At 42.0% G+C, this 22,354-nt stretch overlaps 1 protein-coding gene across 4 annotated transcripts in view; it reads left to right on the top strand.

Moving 5' to 3' along the window:
• Positions 1-589: 589 nt before the first annotated feature.
• MICU2 (mitochondrial calcium uptake 2) overlaps positions 590-22,354 on the top strand; it is a 117,283-nt gene continuing 95,518 nt past the window's right edge. For 2 of the 4 annotated variants that reach the window (XM_084842870.1, XM_084842868.1), the window contains exon 1: positions 1,394-1,708. In XM_084842870.1, coding sequence (XP_084698996.1) covers positions 1,487-1,708 — 222 coding nt within the window. In that variant the 5' untranslated portion in view covers positions 1,394-1,486. Of the gene's footprint in view, positions 768-1,393; positions 1,709-22,354 lie in introns of those variants that run through there. The other 2 variants (XM_084842872.1, XM_084842871.1) reach the window with 2 other exon arrangements.

Raw genomic sequence — 22,354 nt, 5'->3', positions numbered from 1 at the left:
GATCTGTATTCTTAACTTGTTCATAAATTATCTGGACCTTGAAGTGAGCAGTGAGGTGGCCAAGTTTGCTGCTGGCACCAAATTATTTAGGGTGGTTAAAACCGAAAGGGATTGAGAAGAGCTACAAAAGGATCTCTCCAAACAAACTGGGAGAATGGGCATTAAATTGGCAAATGTGGATCAATGTAAGCAAGTGTAAAGTGTGGCCAAAAAAAATAATTAGCCAGCTACTTTTTAATATGGGGAAAAAGGTTCTATATTTAAAAAGTAGCTAGCGTGCTTCTTCAGCGAAGTATCTAATAATGGTCAGATTAAAAAAAGAAAACCAACAACTTGCCAGTTAGCCCCAGCTTAAAGTTAAACCCTGGCAATACGGTAACTGGCAGCCCCAATTTCAGTGAACGCATATCTCAGCTCTTCACAACGTGCACCATAACTAGCGAGCGCGGAGGGGCGAAGATCAGACTACCCAGCGACTTCCACAATAACCCCGTCCGCTCCCGTATGCTGCCAAACGTGCTCAGCCTCTTTCCCTGGCAGAAGCAGCTATGAGAAACTGCGCGTGCGCAGCAAGAGAGCGTGCCTTTGTGTTCTTGGCAGAAGAGTTTGCAGAGATAGAAATGTAGAGTGTCTAATTGTCTGGAGACGAAACTTCCAGGTTCCTTTAGTTGCTCTTTTTTGTCTCTCCCGGGGGTTGGAACCCCTAGGAAACCATGGACCGGATAGTCAGGATTTTAGCCTAGTTGTGACTGAGCGTGTGCACCCAGGTACGAAATGCAGCAAGGAAGTGAGGCGTCCCTACTCTTTCTAGCTCAGATCTTATTTTGTGTTTGGGGGCGGGGAGAGGTGATTTTAACAAAAGTTTATAAACATTGAAAAAATGTCTCGCCCGTTCCAGTGACATTAACAATAACTCCATAATGAAAGGTGGGGGGGTGTTACGACAGCCCTGCAATGTAGTCCACCATTCATATTTCAGGCTAGAGGTGGGAGGGGCTGAAACTGGTCTGAGTTATCCCTCCGATTGCAGTAAAAAGATCAACCAGCCTGAAGGGCCCCTTGAAACCTCCCCCCCCCCCATTCCAAATCCAGCATTCACTCGCACGCAGAAAGCCCCTGCTCCATGGACTTGCGCGCGGACGCGTTTGCGCTTGCAGATGTCCAGAAACCTTGTTTAACAACCGCATTATTCCCACGAGCGAAGGCCTGTGTTCGAACGGGGATGAAAGAGGCCCGTCTTCGTTCAGCTGTGGCGGGGGTTGGTGGGCGAGAGGGGGGTAGCTTCTTCTGCCCGCTCACAGCTATGCTACAATCCTGCACTTCTCCACTGATTTCTGTGGTCAACCCCCAGCGCCGCTCAGAGGAGACAAAACCTGGTACCGAGAGCCAACCCGGAAGCCTGAACGGCGAACGAGGCCAGCCATTAAAAGTCTATGAGGGGCCGCGTTTTTCCAGGTGCTCCGGCACTCTTTCTAGTTCCGGGGAAATGGCGGCGGCCTGGAGAGTCGCTTTGGCGGGCGTTGCCCGAGGTTATGCGAAGCGCGGGGTGTCGGAGCTTGGTAGCCTCCGGAGCCAGAGGCAGGGGCTGGGCCGATGGCTGGCAGCTGCCGCTCTGGTCGGAGGCGGCGCCTTGGTGGGCTCCTGTGGAAGAGGGAGCGGGCAGGAGGGGGCCGGCGGCGGCGGCGGCTTCTTGACAGTCCTGGCTCAGGTAAGTGGCGAACCCGCCGAGGGTCCAGCCGTTGCTCTTCCTTGTCTCTCCGGTGAGAGGGATGGTGACAGCGGCAGCCTCGGGCCCGGGGAGCGCCGTTGTTGCCTCCTCCCCCTGTCGTCCTCTATTCGTGCCTCGGCTTTTGGAAGGCAACTGGGGTGGCCCAGTTCTGCGGGCCCATTTCACCGTTGCTGCAGTTGTTTCTGTGCGATGGAAACAACTGGAGTAGTAGTTTCCCCGTGTCGTTCCTGGTAGCGGCCTTCCCCAACCTGCTGCCCTTCAGGTTGTGTTGGACTACAACTCCCATAATTCCCAGCCAGCGGTGGAAGGTGCTAAGTTGGGGATGGCTGCCATATAGAATTTGGGGGTGGGGGTTTGGTGCGCGTGGGGACTTAAAAGTCCTGTGGGGCTCCGCAAACGTTCAAAATGCCTTGAAGGTGCTTTCATAGTGTTCATAACCACTTCCACGAGTTCCCAAGCAGATTGCAAATGGGTTTATCTGGCCGTGGGGAATAATTCTGTTCCTAGACAATGGTCCCTGGCGCTTGGAGTTTTAATAAGAAATCGGCCTCTTGTGCAGTACTTGGAACAAACTGATTTCCTAATCCTTTAGGAACGGTGGATAGGTTTGTATCCAGAGGCTAGTGTGATGACTCAAAATAGATTGACAAAAGATGTAGAAGGCTATATAACTAGATGTTAATTTGGAGCAACATATGTAGAACAGGATTTCATCTTGCCTGTTATAGTACAGTTGTGAGTAAGAACTGCCAGGAAGAAGTAGGGTAAATAAAATATTAGTAGTCCCAGATAATAGCTGTGGGTGAATAAACATCTAAATGGAATGTTATTATTGGTGCCTATCCTTGCTTTTCTGTTTGCTGTTGCTATTAAAATCATTACATTTGTAAAGCGGTACTGTTTGGAATGGGTTCATATCAACTTGTGAGATTGTGATTTGTCATAAAACAATAACTGCAACTTAACCAAGGCTGCAGTCCTATGCCATGTGGTATTGTATAGTATACACACATGCCTGGAAGTAACTCCCATTGAATTCACTGGGATTACTTCTAAGTAGACATGTATCAGATTGCATTTGAGTCTTTATTGTTCAGCTAAACAGATAATACCTCATGTACGGGCTTTAAGCATAAATAAATAAGCAAACTACCAGAGAACTATTTCATTTCAATGTAGTTTACACTAGCACAACTTAGCCTGTGTTCCTCTAGTACAAAATGTGTTATGCTGGGCACTTTGTCTACTCCCATGTGCACTATACTAGTATGTAGATGACTGTAAAAGTTATGAGCTAGTATTATCTGTATAGATCTTATCTGACCTATTGACCTTATGTATACAAAGTCTTATTGAATAGGTTGTTGTAAGATATATATAAATATAGATATAGATATAGATATATTTACTCATTTGAAAATAAAATATTTTACAAGGAAAATGCTTATCTCTGTTCTGTCTCCACTGCATAGTACACGAGGCTATATAAAGTTTAAAAATGAAATGAGGGACACTTGTGATTTTAAAAAGAAACTACTTATGAAATACTATTTCTGCCCATCTCTACATTTAAAAAGCCAGGAGAATAATGTGATTGTTGTTTGGAGTTACTTACCTTTCCAGAGATCAAGACCTCCTATTAGGGGAAGTGAATAGGAGGAACCGTACCTCTAGTTATGAGTACAGAGAGTCCCTGGATCCAAACAGGGAGCATTGTGTCTATTTGTAGACATGCGTTAATAATCATAGAACTGGGTAGCATATCAGGTAAGAATAGGATGATGGGAAGTCCCTGGTTCAAGTGTTAACCATGCATTAGCTAGAAGGTCTTAAGAAACCTACTACTTCTCAGACCTGGTATACACACACCCCTCCACCAAATCTAGAATGTGGGGAACCACTGGCTTATTTTGATGCATGTCATGTAATTGAGCCTTGGTGCTTCCATTTCCCAAATTAAATTTCGAACACAATGTTGTGATTAATTTTCCACATTTAATTTTAAAATATTATTACCTTAAGTTATTCAAATATGCATAATTTCCATGGTCTTCCTTTTATTTCTTGTACCCTGAATCTTTCCTGTTCTGGAATTCAGGATGAACTACACCAGGCTTCTGCAGTGCTTGAAATAAACCTTTTTCTTTGTGGACACTGCGTGGCAATTAGCACAGTCATTTTCCAGTGTTGTTGAATAGCGGACATAGTGATACTTCATACTTGTTTATCTTTAGCACTGTATTTCCAATATCAGAGTCATAGTTATGTACTGTAGAAGATTTTGAGATGGTACACTTCTATCAAACATCTGTTGTTGGCTTTGACTTAATGTTTATTTTCAGAAAGCTTGCAATCCTCTGCATTAACATGCCACTACATAGCGTACTTCTCTCATTAACCAGGTTGGGCTTGGAATGTCTTGTCTTTATGGGTTTACTTTTGTGATCCTAAGCCATGACTGAGCCATGACTGTCATTTGCTTTGGATTTAATGGTCCTTCTAAATACTGTGTATTAACTCCAACTTCTAAATCAAACTAAGCTTTGGTCATTTCTCTGGATGTGAAAAGCTCAAAGTATTCCAACTTGCTTAGAAACATAAAAAAGCAAAGCCGCTGCCTTGATGGGCTTCCAGATTAGACACATGCTTTAAAGACCATGAAACATTTTATGCATTGAAAATACTGCAGAAATTTATTGATTTATGGTGCAATCCAATGTATGTGTAGACAGAAAAAAAGTCCTACAACTCTCAGCATTCCCAAGTCAGCATGGCACTTTGTAGGACTTTTTTTTCTGTCTAAACATTACTTGATATAACAGGGATGGGGAATTCTTTTTCTCTTGAAAAAGAATCCCTCAGGAGTTGTGTGTCAGGGGCTGCATGCTGGTAGTGGATGGGGCTGAAGCAATTAGAGGGCAGGGCCACCTCTTTTCTCTCTCTGCTTCCCCTCCCTCTCTCTCTCTCTCTGCTTCCCCTCCTGCTCTCCACCCAGTGAGCTGCAGTAGAAGGGACATATCATTCTTGCCAGAGGTCTGAACTGATCACTTGTAAAAGGCTTTTGAAATTGGGCCAAAGGCTGCATGAAATAGGACTGAGGGCCACATGTGGCCCTAGGACCAAAGGCTGCTCACCCTTGCCTTAAAGGATGGGTAAAGAATACTACAGAATGTTCAGCTATCCATACTCGCCCTGTTATATAATTCAGTTAGCATCTCTAGCTCTTTGTATGCAGCTTTTAAAGCCATTCAAAAACTTTCCCCAACCCATGAAGCAGGCTTGATAAAAAAAATCAATACTTTTTTTAAAAGATTAAAAAGGATTTTAAAAATTTAAATCAGATTTCAAAATTCTTAAAACAATTAGTAAAAAAAAGAGCCTAGGTCAGTTATATCACCATGAATATTAATTACACAACTTCTAATTATATTCTATAAATATGTTAGCAGTTTATGGAGATGGGAGATAACCTGATAAGTCTTATTCTGCACTGCAGGTGGCACATCCCCGCCCCCCTGGCCTTGCCTCTAAATGCAAAGGTAGAGAAAGTCAAAGAATTTGGGGAGATGGAGTAGATCTGAACAAGGAGGAGTCTGGATATAAATGCAAGGGATGGGGGAGAGGAATAGAAAGTGAAACCAAAACTGAACACAACCTATTCCTGCAGGTCTGAGTTGTGAGGAAATGTCTGCTGCATGTATCCTCCACTGTCTACCTACCTTCTAATGAAACCTACATCTCTTAATATGTATTAAGGTTGTATTAAACAATAATGTACTTCTCCTAAAAATGATTAAGTAGAATCTTCCTCACTAGTGATTTAAATTGTGATTTAAATCATTAACATTGAGTCCTTCAGAGAAATGATAAATCAATTTGATTTAAATAAAAAGAACCCTGATATGAGGTAGAATATATTATTGTATTTTTAAGTGTTCAAGAAGCAATATGTCTTAACTCCTTACTACTACAACTTTCCCTCAACTTCTGTCCTTTGACTCAATACATATGACAAAAGATCATCCTTCAGTAGCTGAATATGCCCTTCATAGGAATAAATCCAAGCAACATACAATAGGAGGATTAACCATACTAGTAAACAAAGAGCGATAATCATAAATACATACTGTATGCAAGGACTGTATGATGCACACAATCCTTTTTTGGGTGATGCTTATGTGAACATGTGGACCTCAGAACACCTGTCAGTTAATTACTGTCCACAAGGTCTAAGTTAGCCACAGGGAAATTTATGGCTAGTAACAGTATGGTGTCAGGACTGGCTGTTTGCACAATATGTTATAATTTAGATGAAATTAGTTTAAGTAATTTGTATGACCTAGAGATCATGGGCAGTATCCAGTGCTGCCACTCCGCTTATGCCATTGATGTAGCGCTAGCATAAGCAACCTGTAGTGCAACACCCATAGTGTATCCTGGCATGAGAGGTTTTCCCAGAAAAACATTCATGCTAGCATACCCTTATTAGTGTTGTGGTGGAGTTACTTACTACACTAGTACTACATCAATTGCATAAGCAGAGCAGCAGCATTGGATATTGCCCTATATCAATTGGTCAGACAACACTTATGGAAATAAAGGCATTATCTGTGTTGACAGAAATTAAAGAACAGTGGATTACTGCAAATGTCAGCCATAAACACCATATTTCCTATGTTCCTATAGCATCTCTCAAAGATAGAGCTGCAGAAAGTCTCAAGGTAGACATCGGTGACAATGCTGACACTTAACTTAGTTCAGTAATCTAGTAATAATCTCATATATTTGTTTTCTTTTGACATCTAGCAAAATACAGGTAGAGATCAAAGCTATTAATTGTTGCCATACAAGTAGATTTTAGTTTATTTACACCCTATGGATCCACATTGACTAATTTGGCATGGAGAAACCAGTCACAGTGGTGCAGCTAGGGCTGAACTTGGGGCTAAAGTCCAGGGCCCTGCAACCCCGGGGGGCCCAAATGACCACCCAGAGAGCAACAGATGATTAGGGTAGTAGCAGACAGGTCTGGCATCCACACCTGGGCATGGGCATGCCAGAGCCCACCAGCGCTGACACTGGTTGCCATAATATTCTTTCTTTCTTGTTTTTAAAACTAATTTATAGTTAGAGGTCGGCCAGCCATGTATGTGGTTATAGATGCTGATTTTAGTGTTACTACTTTAAATATGTATTATTACTTCCCACAACAAAATTGTGCTTACTCCCTAGTGAATGCATTTAGCATCAAGACAGCAGAAGCAAACCCAACTTTATCCCTGCTGTTATGATGATGCGATGATGAGTTAAACGAGTTTAAAACATGAAATTCTGCACATGCTCAGAAACTCCCTTGTTTATCCATTGCCAGCCTTTTTTTTTGCTGCCGTCTAAAGGGCCAGGGGGCATAAGACCATTAAGTCCAAGGTCTAAAATTACCTAGCTGCACCACTGCATCTTTACAATATAAAATTACTGAAAATTCCTAACAAAGGGCAGTATCCAAGAAGACATGGACGATAATGTACATTATGTTGTGCTAGCATAAGGGACCTCTAGCGCAAGACCAATAGAGTTAGCTGGTGCAACAGGATACCCCAGTAAACTCTTTGGCAGCTAACACTATTGGTGTTGCTCTAGAAATCCCTTATGCTAGCATAAAGTAATTTATGTTAGCGCTTGTGTCGCATTCAGTTATGCCCAGTGTAACAATGCAGACTAGAAAAACCACAGTATATAAGTCCGCATTGGACATTTTCCAATAAACTTATTGAAACATTAACACAAAGCAAGGATGCATGAATATAATATTTTCAAAGTCAAAGCTACAAGATATTTATATCTTGCATTCAAAAAGCTGTAAGTGATACTATGTTGTGAAACAAGTGCACACCCCTAAGTAAATCCATTTCTAAATTTAAACATAACATTATGGCGTTACAGATTCCATACTTGCTATATTATTGACTGTTTTGGTCTCCCAACATGACAATGTCTGCATGTCAGTAATGCATAGTATGATGCTTGTGATATATTTAATGCCCCAGTTATTTAAACTTCATGGACATCTGAAAGTTGAAGAACTTCATCATCACATTTTGATATAGAGTTAATTCGATACCGGAAGCTTATTAAAACAGTACAGTTCAGACAAGACAGTAATTACCTATAGCAAAAAAGGTTCCAGGGGGAGACATGGCAGATGTACCAGTTACACATTACAGTGTGTGTTCTTCCCCTTGCTTACCTTTGTGACTTACTCTGTCCTGGCACCCCCAGTTGTCGGAACAGGGCTGGGTATTTGTGTCTGAACTACCAAGGCCAAAGCACCTGTTCGAGTTATAGGCAGAAAAATGTAGCAATATGCTCAAGTTGCTACGTGTCTTCTGGCGCTAGGCTGTTCTGTGCAAAGTGCCCCTAACCAGACTTCTCCCTTGTATATGCAAAGTGTGCATAACAGGGGGCCAAAGTTAGAGAGCCCCATTGTGCACACCCTATCATCTGAATTATGGTCTTCCTGAGTGGGTTTATATAATGGTGGTGATGTGCTATAATTGGGTGCTTAAGTTACACCATGCCTTATGCTCTGTCACGATGATGCTCATCTGTCATGATGAGGTGGCCATCGGCACATCAGTGGCTTCTTTTAAAAATTGCTCTGAGCCTGGTATAAGTTCCCACCATTGGGGAAGTGGCTGTGGTCCTGAAGAGTGTAGGATATGTTATAAATGTGCTCTTCCCCTGTGCTGCCTCAGTCCCACCCACTACTTCACCCTTTTCTCGTCATCAGTTGGTGTATCTGGATGTTCACTGTTTTATCTTCTATGTCAGTGGCATATCTTAAGTTCTGCCAGGGTAAGTCATTGAGTTGATGTCTTAACCTGGGCGACATGTCTCAAGCCCTCTTTCTCAGCTTGGTTTCCACAGAAGATTTCTCAGGCTGCAAAGATCAGAGATTTGACTTAAAGCCTTATCTTGCAGCTATTGCCAGAAGGGTGTTTTGCTCTCCTTCAGCCTGTAAGCAGAGGGGAGGCCATGCCCAGCCCTCACCATTCTGACACGCCACTGCTCGAGCAGGCCCAAACCAGCCGCCCTTCCTCGGCTTGGCTTCAGATGAGAAACCAAGGTTCCCATGACTGAACTGGGTTTTAACTCATTCTGGTCCACTTCCAAATCCGATGCTGATTGTAAAACAATAGAGCTCATAGTGGTGCTTGGGCTAGGCCCAACAGCAGGAGTACATTAAAAGGAGAAAACCATACCACATTTGTCATATTTGTTTAAGTATTCTCTCTATTAGTACTTAGAAATACAAGTAAACATACTCTTTGCACCCGTAGCCATTAAATTATGTCTGTTTACCACTGATTTTTTTTTTTTTTTTTTTACTATATAGGAGAGAGAAATTTTGTGTCACTTGATAACCTCTTTTTTTATGCCATTGATGATGATACGGCTTTTTATATGCTGGAAACTATTCCGACCTTTCTAAAATCCCAAAATGTCAGAATAGTCACAGCTTCTCTGGAGCATAAAATGTAGCGTACTTTAAATGGCAAAGAAAGATCCCACTGACAAGTAGATTCAAACAAAATTACTGGAACAGATGAAAATGAAGGTTGTATGGCTAATAAAATAATAGCAATCTTGAGGCCTGTAATTCCTCCTTAGATTAGATACATGATATTTTGTTGGCACGAAGTTCAAACGCCTGTTCCCATACTATTAGTAATTTGACTTCAGTCATGCACAGGCTTGTTGACAGCTATTTACTAGAGAAGTCTCCTATAAAGTTGGGAAAGTAAATCAGGTATCCTGCTGTGCAGCAATAAAGGTATTGGCATACCAGCTGCAAGGACTATTTTTAGTTCAAGATTTAGGTTTATGATGGCATTGTGTATTAGTAATAAGTGCAGTAAAAATTTCAAAGTAGTAGAAATCCAAACGTATCTTGGCTTTATACTGTTTTGTTTCTCCTCTGAGCAATGGGAAAATTCAGAGTAGCCTTTTCAAGCTGTTGAGATCAAAATACTCAGAGAATAAAGGTGCAGAGATTACCGTTCTGGCTTCCCAAGTACCTTTTTTCCAAAAGATTAAAATGTAAATACAATATGTAATTGGTGAATATTAAATTGAAAGCAAAATGCAATTAAATGAATGTAAAACTGGATAAGACAGGTATAATGTCTAAGGAGCAATACTTATAAATAGTTTGTAATAAACCACTTTGCATATATTATTTCACTAATCCTGACGACATCCCTGTTAGTTAGTTCAGTATTATTATCTTAATATTACAAATGGAGAGGTGATGATGAAATCTTGTTGAAGGCCACGGCTGAGATAAGATTTCAGTCAGCATCTTCACTTACATCTCATGTTCGTAGCTGCTAAGTATGCTTTCTTTCCAAGGGGCAAATTGCATATTCAATAATTAAGTAAAAACATAGAATTGAAATATAGATCACATCAAACATCTTTCCATATTTGGAAAGAATTGAATTTGGAAATACTGAATTTCTTATATTTGGAAAGTAAATAGTTTAACTCCTTAGAGTTCATGGAAGAATCACATCAGTATGCCTGATTATGATGATCAGGCTTATTTTTTTTAACAAATTGCAAACATATTTTAATGAAATGCTGCTTACCTGGGGTTTAAAAAAACGTTCCTATGAATATCAGTCTTGTCACATCATTAATAAAAATAATTAGGAGGGTGATATGAAAAATATCTTCTGCAGCAGGATATGCTAAGATAAATTCTTCCAAGATAGGCCAATTCTGAATATCCCGTTCAGAATCAAGATAGAATAATATTAGCTGTATTTTTATGTCGGGTTATTCTTGTTGAACACAGCTGTTTTGTTAGAAATTAGGTCTCTAGGGATGACCTTCTCCATGGTCCTTCCTTGCATTTCTCACATGACTGAAGAAGAACCAAACAACATCAGTACTGTGTTTTATTTAATTCACATGAGGGAACTATGTACTGAACCTCATCTGTCCCTTTCCATCGTAGAAGGCTAGAAGAAGAAAATAGTGCTGATAGAATGTGATAGTCAGGGGACCTTGTCCTGTCAAGATCCACAAAACCTGCTAAGGTCTGCATTCTAGCAAGGGGGCATGGCCAAAGCCAAAAGTGGGGCATGAATGTGTCTTTTCCCTTTGTTCAGTATGCAGATGTGTGGGGGGAGGGGGCATATTTGCATCTAGGCATTCTCCTTCCCCAAACTTCTGCCAGTTTTCCTCCATCAACTTTGTAGTTAGAGGCAGGATGGAGTAAATAATATCAGTAACCTGGAGCAGGGCCAGTGAGGGGGTGTGGCCTGGGGAGAATCTAGAAGTCTAGACTGAAAGGCCTGGAGGTCTGCATTTGGCCAATGGGCAGGGGTTCCTTGCCCATGGAATATGGCTTTCCTTGGAGGACAGAGGCAGATAAAGTTGAAGGGAACATTTGTATAAGACTGGGGATAAACTAAACAGTTTGTTTCCTGGGGTCTTTATACAATGAGGATTACTTTCTAGCAATGCAACAGCAGGCCTGTATTAGTGTTGGCTTCTATCTGATATCTCAGGGGATGACGAAAAGTGCTTATTTGGGAGAATAGCATTCATATCACATCTCTAGTGACTGAGAGTAGGAAGGCAGAAAGGGCTGTGGCTTCATCTTGTCCTATAAAACCCCAGGAACCCAGTCTGATAAATTTCCTGTTCCTGTGGACCTGGATAATTTGGAAACAAATTTAGGGCACAATCCTATGCATGTTTTAGACAGAGAAAAGGCCTACAACTCCCAGCATACCCCAGCCAGCAAGGCTGGCTGGGGAATGCTGGGAGTTGTAGTCCTTTTCTTTGTCTCAACGTACATAGGATTGTGCCCCTAGAGACACAAACTACATTTTCATGCATCGTTGGGACAGCTGAATGATAGAAAGGCCTCCTGAAATGTTTCTAGAGATATGCAGTCCGGTAAATTGATAACTCTGGAGAGTGAAATAATTAATTGATTAATTAGTTAGTTAGTTAATTAAAATATAAATATGCCTAACACAGGCAGTTGTCCACAGAAATGGTCACATTATTCTCTTTGTACATATAACTTAGTGTTTGCTTGCAGTAATTTTTCTATATTGTTTCTGGCTTGCAAATATTTAAGTTTTAGGAATCCTTTTCTTAAGTTGCTTTTTCTGTCTTTCTCTGCTAATATAACATCTTACGTCATTAGCTTTGAAATTAGATTTCATATATAATTTTTTTTTAAGCCAGTAGGAACAGTCTTGCAGATGAGCAAAGAAACTGCACCTTGTTTTGCAGCTTTCTGGGCGGGTTTTCCCCATGCCTCTTCTACCAGTTCCTGTGGCTGGTATTCTGAACACCTTCACAGTGGTCAAGGAGTAGCATGGCCTCACTGTGTCACCTCATTTATCATTGGTTGTCTGCACAAAGAAACTCAGGGCAAAGAAACTCAGCAAGCAAAGAGCCAAACAAGCTTTCATGCTTTCCTATACACACCCAAGTCAATTGCCAATAGTTAAGTGAAGCCATCCATTTGGCTGTGTCAGGGTTATAGACCTATTTGTAGTGGTGGGAGATGGGGCCCATCTAATATGCATGCATTAATCTGAGGGAGAAGAATGAGAAAGGGAAGGATCATCCAGTATTGGTTAACAGATTGGTGTTCTACTAAGTCAAGAATATGATGGCAACGATCACGTGTGAAGTCTGTAAAACCCCAGCACCTTAGGATTGTACAGCTGAGGTGCCACTATCTGTGACAGGAGACACTGGACCAGCTTTCATGATTAGAGGGTGGTTAATAAGCCATAGTGGCTTGTTAACAAGCTTGCACATGCCAGATGTGTGCTAGCCAGATTCACCTAAATACCCTTACCAGCATGGCTTGTTGTGATGTCCGAACCCAGAGAGGGTGGGTGGTTGGGGTGGTTAATAAACCACCCAGCAACCCTAAAATAAGCCAACTGTAACAGGATGGAGGACTAAATTTGAAGGTATAGATACTGACAAATCACAGAGAAGTCATGGAGTTCAGAGATGAAGTGGGGATTGGAGATAATGGCCGCTGCTGTCTCAAAGATACTGGTAACCTCTCTAAGACAGAAAAGCTGTGAGATTTTCAAATGTGGTTCGTGAGGGTTGGTCATTGTAGGGAATGATTTCTCAAGTTATATGTTCATAACACCATCCAGGTGGTTTAGGCGGAAAAGGATGCATACATTTAAATTTGTTTATAGTCCATCAATGACTGTATTAACACGCAGTGCTAAGCCAGGATTTGTTTTGACCATTGTTTGAACAAGCCAGGAACAGTCTTGCAGAAGAGCATAAATTGCGGCTTGTTTGGCCAATTTCTGGCTTGTTTTCCCCTACGTCTTGTCAGTTCCTGGCTGTGTTCTTGAACACCTTCACAGTGATCAAGGAGAGCATGGCCTCACTGACCTGGTTCACATGTAATGAGAAGCCGCCGTGGATGAATTTGCCCACAGGGCTTCTCGTGGCAGTGGCAGGGGCGTGCCATAGCCTCTTGTTACGTGTGAACCTGGTAAGGGTGGCTTGTTGGGGTGGTTGACAAGCCACACAGAACCCATGGGCTGTTTTAGGGTTACAGGTGGCTTGTCAACCACCCCAACAACCCACCCTCACCAGATTTGCACGTAATGAGAAGCTATGTCATGCTGCCCCTGCCATGCCCCAAATATTCAAAATGTGGCTTCTAGTTACGTGTGAACTGGGCCTGAGTGTCACCAGCTCATTTACCATTGGCTGGTTGCACACACACAGGGCAGGAAATCCAAATAAGCTTTCCTCCCTTCCTGTACATACCCAAGGGGGCTTGATTCCTGAGTTGGTTCACCCTTTCCTACCACCACAAAGGGGGAAATGCACTTTTATCTTCAAAACTGCTCACTTAACACCCATGAGATTTTCCTGAAATCTGTTAGTAGTGACAAAAGTAACTTAGCTGAGACAAAGGTACATATGAACACTTATCCCATTGCCACTGAGCCACCTGAAAGGAAAATGCCCCCTGCCCTGGGCTAGCCGTCAGTACCTTCAGTAAAGCATTGTAGGGGAGGTTTTTCCCATTTACTCCCCAAAGATTTTCCAGATATCAAACATGCGTATTTACCCTTTGCATCACCACATCACAGCAACTTGCCCCTGTGAAGTGCATGCTCTACTTGGAGATGTGTTAGTCTGCCATGGGCCAGGCAGGGTGGGGGTGAGGGGAATGACCCTTTTCTATACACTTGGAGACTATTGTAGTCGGCACGTAGCTTGCTGCTGAGTAATCCCTAAAATCCACCACTTGTAAACCCTTCCCTCCTCACCAGAATTCACTTATCCAGTAAACACTGAAAATTGGTCAATGAGGTGATCAGTACCTTGCAGTCATTTTCTCGGCAACTGAGCTGGGCAAAAATTCAACATGAATAAAGGTCAGTAATATGTTCTTCCCTTTGAGAGTTTATTTATTTTGCCCTCTGTGCATATTACAGTTAGGGTATCCCACAAACAGTTGTGTTTTCAGCATGCAGTCCTTCACAGATATTAGTGAAGCAGGCAGAGGTCCCTTTACAGTTTCCTTTCCTCACAAAGCAGCAGCAAACCTAGATGGATTGGCTTGAGAGGGGAGGAGGGAAGGCAAGTTTGGGGGGGGGGGCAGTACAACCAAGAGAGTCAGCCTGTAGAGCAGTTTTGTTTTCTAGCTGCTCTTGCCTTGCACCTCTGTTGCTTGGTAAGCTGCTGGAGGAGGGAGCCAAAACAAACAAGGAATAAGCCAGGATGTGGACAGGATCCTTGGAGAGGTGAGAGCCACCAAATGTGTTCTAGATCCTTGCCCTTCCTGGCTCATAAAAGCAGCCAGAGGTGGACTGGCCGAGTGGGTAAGGGGAGTGGTTAATGCCTCCCTTAGGCAAGGCAGAATTCCAGCCTGCTTGAAGGAGGCGGTGGTGAGACCTTTGTTAAAAAAGCCCTCCCTGAACCCCACTATATTGGATAATTATCGGCCAGTCTCCAATATTCCATTTCTGGGCAAGATATTGGAGTGCGTGGTGGCCTCCCAACTCCGGAGATTCCTGGATGAGACAGATTATCTAGATCCATTTCAATCTGGCTTCAGACCCGGTTATGGGATAGAAACAGCTTTGGTCGCCTTGGTGGATGACCTACGCCGGGAACTAGACAGGGGGAGTGTGTCCCTGTTGGTTCTGCTGGACCTCTCAGCTGCTTTCGATACCATCGACCATGGTATCCTTCTGGTTCGCCTCGCTGGGATGGGACTTGGAGGCACTGTTTTACAGTGGCTCCATTACTTCTTGGAGGGGCGGACCCAGAAGGTGGTGCTGGGGGACTCTTGTTCGACTCCCTGGCCATTGGCTTGTGGGGTCCCTCAGGGTTCTGTTTTGTCCCCCATGCTATTTAACATATACATGAAACCACTGGGGGAGGTTGTCTGGAGTTTTTGGGTTCGGTGTCACCAGTACGCTGATGACACCCAACTCTACTTTTCCTTTCCATCTAATTCCAAGGAAGCTGTTGGGGTGCTGAACCGGTGTCTGTCGGCAGTAATGGACTGGATGAGGGCAAACAAATTGAAGCTTAATCCAGACAAGACAGAGGTGGTCCTGGTCAGTCAAAAGGTAGATCAGGGAATAGGGATACAGCGTGTGCTGGATGGAGTTACACTTCCCGTGAAGACACAGCCTGGATGCCCAGTGGCCAGGAGTGCATTTGCACAGTTGAAGCTAGTGCACCAGCTGCGCCCGTTTCTTGAGATGTCTGACTTGGCCACAGTGACACATGCCTTAGTTACATCCTGTTTGGGTTACTGTAACGCGCTCTACATGGGGCTGCCTCAGAAGAGTGTTCGGAACCTTCAGCTGGTTCAAAGAACTGTGGCCAGACTGCTGACTGGGGCTGGTTACAGGGAGCATACAACTCCCCTGTTAAAACAGCTTCACTGGCTCCCAGTCTGTTTCCGGGCACAATTCAAAGCGCTGGTTATGTCTTATAAAGCCCCATGGCTTTGGTCCAGGTTATCTGAAAGACCGTATTCTCCCTTATGAGCCTACTCGTGCCCTGAGATCTTCAGGGGAAGCCCTTCTCGCCGTCCCGCCATCATCACAGGCACGCCTGGTGGGAACGTGGGAGAGGGCCTTCTCGGTGGCTGCCCCAAGGCTCTGGAACTTCCTTCCCAGGGAGGCGAGAGTGGCACCCTCCTTGATATGTTTTCGCAGGCATGCAAAAACCTTTTTGTTCCAGCAGGCCTTTGAGGATAACTAGTCTGGACCTGGGAAAATGCGACGTATGGATACCATTTTTGTTGTTCTGGTTGTCTTTTAGTGTTTTGATATCTTTACAATTTTAATATTGATGATTCAATTATATTTTTAACTTTTATACAGTTGTATTTATATTTCTGTTTATAGGTTTTAATTGTAGCAGTTTTAATGTTGTAAGGCCGCCTTGAGTCCCAGTATTGGGGAAACGGTGGGATATAAATAAATATAACAATAAGAATAAGAATAATTCCACATTTGGATGTAACAGCAAACAGTGGTTAAAGCAAGCTGGAGTTTGTAAACAACTAACTAACTGTAGCTTCAAATTGGTGTCTGTTGCTGAAAAATAAACTATAGTTTGTTGCCTGGAGCAGGTTTGGCCATTCAAACAAACCACTGTTAATGCTAAACTAGTACTTATTTAGCTTATGTGCAAACATGGCCAGTGTGCAGAACTAATGAGCTGCTTAGTGATATAAGTGCTTCTGGGGAGCAATCACATATTGCCTAAAATATATTTAGAGGTCCTTATATGGTACCACTGAGCCTCCCGTAGCACTTGTCTCGGGACCTGTGGTGACACATAGATGAAAATAAATGAGAAAAGGCATTGGTCAACAGAGTGCTTAAACAAAGTCAATGAGGAAGTAACTTTAGAAGCCTATCAGAAATAGTCTGTTACTGGCTCCAATATCACCAAACCTTATTGGAGAGCCAAAATGTTTATCTAGGAGTTACACACAGGTTGTACACTTCAGAGCACAGCAAAAAGGGTGCTTACGCCTTTTCTAATTACTGACCATGGCACTCAAAAACTCTGGATCTGAACCATGACTCATATGTGCTATTATTTGCTATCTGTGGTAAGTTGTATGCTTTTCAAAATTCGTTTGTCAACCGAGCAACAAACAATGAATTGATCCACATTCCAGATGTGTCTTGATAAAGCCTCTACTCACCCCCAGCTATAGCCACTATGTGTGGGTTTAGGAAGTCAGGGGAAAGAGAGGGTAGAACATATTCTTTCCACTAGTTTGGGGGTGGGAATAGATTTCCAGCAACCATTAGTATGTTATAATGTTATTATTGTAAGAGCCTATTTGTTAAGGCTGGAAATATTCTTCATATTCCTTAACTCCAGCATCGGAATTCTGGGGTTTGGGGCAGAAGAATTCTTTGGGTTTTTCTAGTATGAAATACACTTATATGAGCTTGTTCTCTTGTGACCTTTTGGACCAGGACCCCAACCTCTTGTCCTCAGAAGAAGGAGCTCCTGTGTTAACTGTTCAGGGAGAGGATTTGCTTTAAAGAAGGCATCATGAAGCTACCACCTCCTTAGCACCCAGTTTTCCAAGAAGACCCAAGGGACCTGCTCCTCTGTATCCAGGAGGTTGCGTTGCCATCCTCAGACTCTGAGGACTCCAGCCACAAAGACACCAGCATGCCATAGTCATCCCTGCATCACTGTAGCCTGAGGCTGCTAAAACAGACCAGGCCCCTTAGGAGAAAAGGCCTTGGTCAATGTGGGCCTAAAATGTGGCAAACCCCTACTTAAGGCTCAGTCACAATCTGCTGCTTGTTAGTGCAATATACAGACAAGCTTGTCTGGCTTCCCACCTTAGAGTCACTTGGAGCTCTCCATGGTGCTGTCCTGTCCCCGTTCCTGTCTTTCTGGGAAACCTGACATCCCGAAAACCCTGTATAGACCCAATCCATAGAGGAACTTTGTAACCCAGGCCTCACCAGTGTCCAACCAGTGTTCCCCAGTACCCAACCAGTGCTGAGCACCAGTGCTCAGCTCTCACCATGACAAAGGGAGAACAGAACACCACTGCAAGTGTTTGAAACCCTGGTATACATTATTAAGGTACTTCAGGAGCAAATGAGTTTCAACATAAAAGTTCTCAGATGTCAGGCAAGCTGACTTAGCCTGACTACAGGGTGAATACTGGTCACCCCATACTTCCCCCACTAACCTATACATAGACCAGATGATTGGACTGTATCATCCATGTCAACTTTTACCAAACAATAGACCATAGAGGGGCAGTGACATTTAAAAAGTGTACCTTTTTAAATAAACCACATAGGTTGTCTTATAAAGCTCAAATTCTTCTCTCAAGACAGCAGAGTTCTACCCCTTAAGCAACACTGTTGACTCAGTGCAGTTGACTTTTTTTCGGTCAAAGCCACAGATAAATAACTAACCCTGGGCTGGGCAAGTGTCTACAGGGTAGGAGAAGCTTGACCCATTACAGCCACCATACCTCTTCAGTTGCAAGGCAACTCCACTTTATGGCTGACCAAACTGGCGGAAGAGCACAAGCGATGTCTTGGCATGTAATATTGGCAAAAGCCTACAAAACATCTAAAATTAAACTGTCCATTATACTCCCATTCAAATCTGCATTAATTACATACATCGTCATGTTTATGAAAATAGCGTTAACAATAAGAATATAATTTCAGAGTACTGTACTAATGTATTTAAATACAACAGTAGGTTAAATTATAGTGTATTTTAAGACTTCTCCGCCAAGGGCAATAAACTTAACAACATGGTTATTAAAACCTTTGTATGAAACATCATAAGAACAATGCAGACTAAACCATTCTTGCATCCGAAAAGCTGGAATGCAAAGAAGTTTTTATTCTTTATTGCCCCAAGTAAAAACTCTGTGGAAACAGATAAGTGATGACAAAGCTTTGATGTTAATAAACCCAAATGGAAGTAAAAAATCAAAGTGTGTAAACGGCTAGGTTATAAAAAGAGAGATGACAGAGTTATACCCTATAATTAGGTGTAATTTGTGCTTTTGGCACAGCTATTTGTCCTGTATGAATGAGAGGCTGTCTTACATTTTCTTTGCTTGTATAATAGAATTACAGTACTGACACATCTACTTAAACGTGTTCAGGGTTTTTTAATTATTTGACAACAGCACACACACACACACACACACACCCTTGAGACGCCTGACTTGTAGATACATAGCTTTAAAGATAGAAAAATTCAAACAACAGCTTCACCGGGTGCAAGTATTTAACAGAAAAAGTAGCAGCAAAGGTTTGGGGTGAGGTGGGGTGGGTGGGTAATGAAAGACAGGAAAACCACATTTTAGCTTTCTGGCACAAGTCTTAACCGCAGAGGTACTATGAGTTGTCCACACAGACAAGAGAACAATTGAACAATCCAATTAAATAATTTTGTGACCTTTCATGTTTAAGAGCTGCATAAATGCTGTCTGATCAGGATTTCAAAGTATATATATATAAGTGGTTATATAAGTGGTTATATACTTAAATACAATGTAATTGTGTTGGCTATGCTACTGGTCTGTGTTCCAGTGTAATTGCAACATATGCAGAGTTAACAAACTGTCTTTTCAACTGAAAAAATTGGAAAGGAATGAAAAAAAGAAGGAAATCTTTACTTTCAGAGAGGCCAGTATTTCATATCAAACAACTTCTGAGATTAGGTTTTAAACTAATGGGTTCATGAAGAAGTGTTTTAGTTTTACAAAATGATTTTTTAAGGTGGCAATCGATGTTCTGTAGTAACAGTTTAACAATATAATCCTAATGTTTGTATTACTGCTTCATTATTGCTTTATTACATAGTTCTGAAGTTATACACTTGTATTAACATACTAAAGTGGTAATTTTTGCATATTTGATATGAGCAAACATTTGGCACTGATAGGAAATTCAACCTACATTATCTTGTCTTTTTAAGAAAAAACCCTGCTTAGGCTTAGAGTTGCTTAGATTCTTAAGCCTTTAAAAGGTATAGGATTGTGCTTCAAGTCATATAAACATATCTACTCAGAGGGAAGTCCTGTTGAGTTCATTGGGACTTACTCCCAGGTAAGTGGGTATAGGATTGCAGCCTCAGTAAACATTTATTATGAGTTACTTTACTTCCCTTTATTTTTCTTGAATGGGCTGTCAGTGCCTGCTGAAGGCTTAGTAGAATACCCTCACATTTTCCTCTAAAACTTTGGTTAGAGGTCACCGCAGACTTGATAGATTTGTAAAATACTTTGTTGTAAAATTGGCCATAATTTACTATAAGTGTCATTTTGCTTAAAGAACAGAACTGTCTTCCTGTGACATGTACCATTAAAGTTACATAAATACTGGGACTGTAGCTAAAAAAAATTAAATGAAAGAATGCTCTCTCCACTCTCACTTTACAGAGTGTTTTATAAAAACATAAGAGTTGCAGCTTTAATTTTCTTAAAATTTGTATGATGATAAAACGGAAGATTCATTTCCTTCTGGAGAGGGTGGTTTTATTTATTGATTGGTTTGATTTGATTTGTACCCAGCCTTTCTACCAAGAAAAATGGCACTCAAGATGGCTCACAATCATAAATAAAACTTAATTAAACAATTATAAAGCAAATGCATTAAAACACAATTAAAAACACAACAATAACAGAATAAATTATTCTGCATAATAAATATTAGCAAAGCTGAGTCTAGGCCAAGCAGCACTAGTCTTCATCAAAAGCTTGGGAAATGGGAGCAGTTACTTTTACTTTCCATTGACTGAAGGAGAGCCATTCTGGTGGCTAAGCTGCCTGTGCAATGGTGGTTCCTGATCTTGGGGAGGATTTGAAGTGTATTCAGCTAAACACACAAAGATCCCCCCTTTAGACCTTCCTGCTCAATGCTGGGGTAGAGCAAGTTGCAGTGGGGACACAGGGGGCAGGTGAAGTGCACATGGTCCTGTTCCCTTGCCATGCATTCTTTGTACACACGGGGGAATAACTTCTGAAGGGAACTTTAGATTTGGCAAATTCTTTAATATCGGCAGAAACTGGATATGACTTCAAACTAATGGGAGAACAGTACTTTGTAAACTCTGCAAACGTGTGTAAGCACCGTATTTTGTAAACTCTGCAAAAGTATGTAAAGTACTTCTAGCCTTGAGGAAACATTAAAACTTTCAGAGGCTGCCTCAGGCAAGGCAAGTTTAAAGGTTGCAAGGTTAAAGAACTGTCTTGAACTGCATGCTGGATTAGGAGTAGAAAGTTAGATATGAGAACTGATGTGATCCAGTGGATCGTGTTGTATTAGGAGGCCTGGATATAAATCCCTGCATGTCTGTCAGTTTGGCAAATCACTGTGGCCCTCTACAATTTTAATGCTCCACTTGTTTTAGCATGGTTAAACATGGGGCCGCGGTGGCTTAGTGGTTAAGACGCTGAACTGCAGACCGGAAGGTCGGCAGGACAGCAGTTCGAGACCCGAGTGCCGCTTGACGGAGTGAGCTCCCGTCTTCAGTCCCAGCTTCTGCCAACCTAGCAGTTCGGAAGCAAGAAATTGCAAGTAGAGAAATAGGTACCGCCTCGGCGGGAAAGGTAACAGCGTTCCGTGCACCTCGGTGTTCAGTCACGCCGGCGACATGACCACGGAAGCGTGTTTAGACAGCGCTGGCTCTTCGACTTAGAAATGGAGATGAGCACCACACCCTAGAGTCGGACACAACTGGTTGGGGACACCTTTTTAAACAGTTGGGGTTATGCACTCCTTCTTCCCATCTGCTTCTTTGTTGCGTGCAAATCCCTACTGCTGCCCTGGGCTTCTTGGAAGGACGGGCGGGATATAAATATAAATAAATAAACTGTGATTAAGCATTACATCAGCACTAAGAAATCCTCATTAGTCTTAGCCATGGTTAAGGTAATGGAAAAATTAAGTCTACTTCAGCTCTCTTAAACGCATAGCTTTCAATCTGTAAAACAGAAATGGTGATCTAGCTCACAGGCAGATTCACAGGTCCAGCAGACATTCTTGCACTGATATAAAATGTTCGATGTTATGCTTCTAAAACCTAAATAAATTCAGAGATAAAGATGAGGGACAGGAGGGAGGGAACCATGAATAAGTAAATTCAGAAAAGCTGCTGCTATAAGCAAGTTACAGTTGCTGTTGAAGAACTGAAATATGAAAATGCTTGTTGTAATTTATACAATACCAGATATATAGATATAGTGTGTGTGTGCGCGCGCACGCACAATACAGTTGCCTTACATTTACTTTATTCAAAACATTGTTATATCACTTTTCATCATATTAGATTTCAGGGTGGTATACAAGCAACATTTTAAACCACATAGCCTGAAAGGATTCACATCCCATCTGATGTGAGACTCAAGTTGAATTTCCTTGCTTTGTAAGGTATTTATTAGTAATTTATATTGTTTCTTTATTTCAGATTTGATTGGCAAACAGCAGTTGGTGTTGGGAATTAAGGAGACCCATTTGTGGATATCTACAGATTTAAAAATAACACATTCTTTTAAAAACG

This window comes from Heloderma suspectum, chromosome 3, assembly GCF_057233095.1.
Source record: "Heloderma suspectum isolate Gila_16-S chromosome 3, 16-S_ref, whole genome shotgun sequence".
NCBI classification, from domain to species: domain Eukaryota; kingdom Metazoa; phylum Chordata; class Lepidosauria; order Squamata; family Helodermatidae; genus Heloderma; species Heloderma suspectum.
This window is presented reverse-complemented; position numbering and strand designations above follow the sequence as displayed.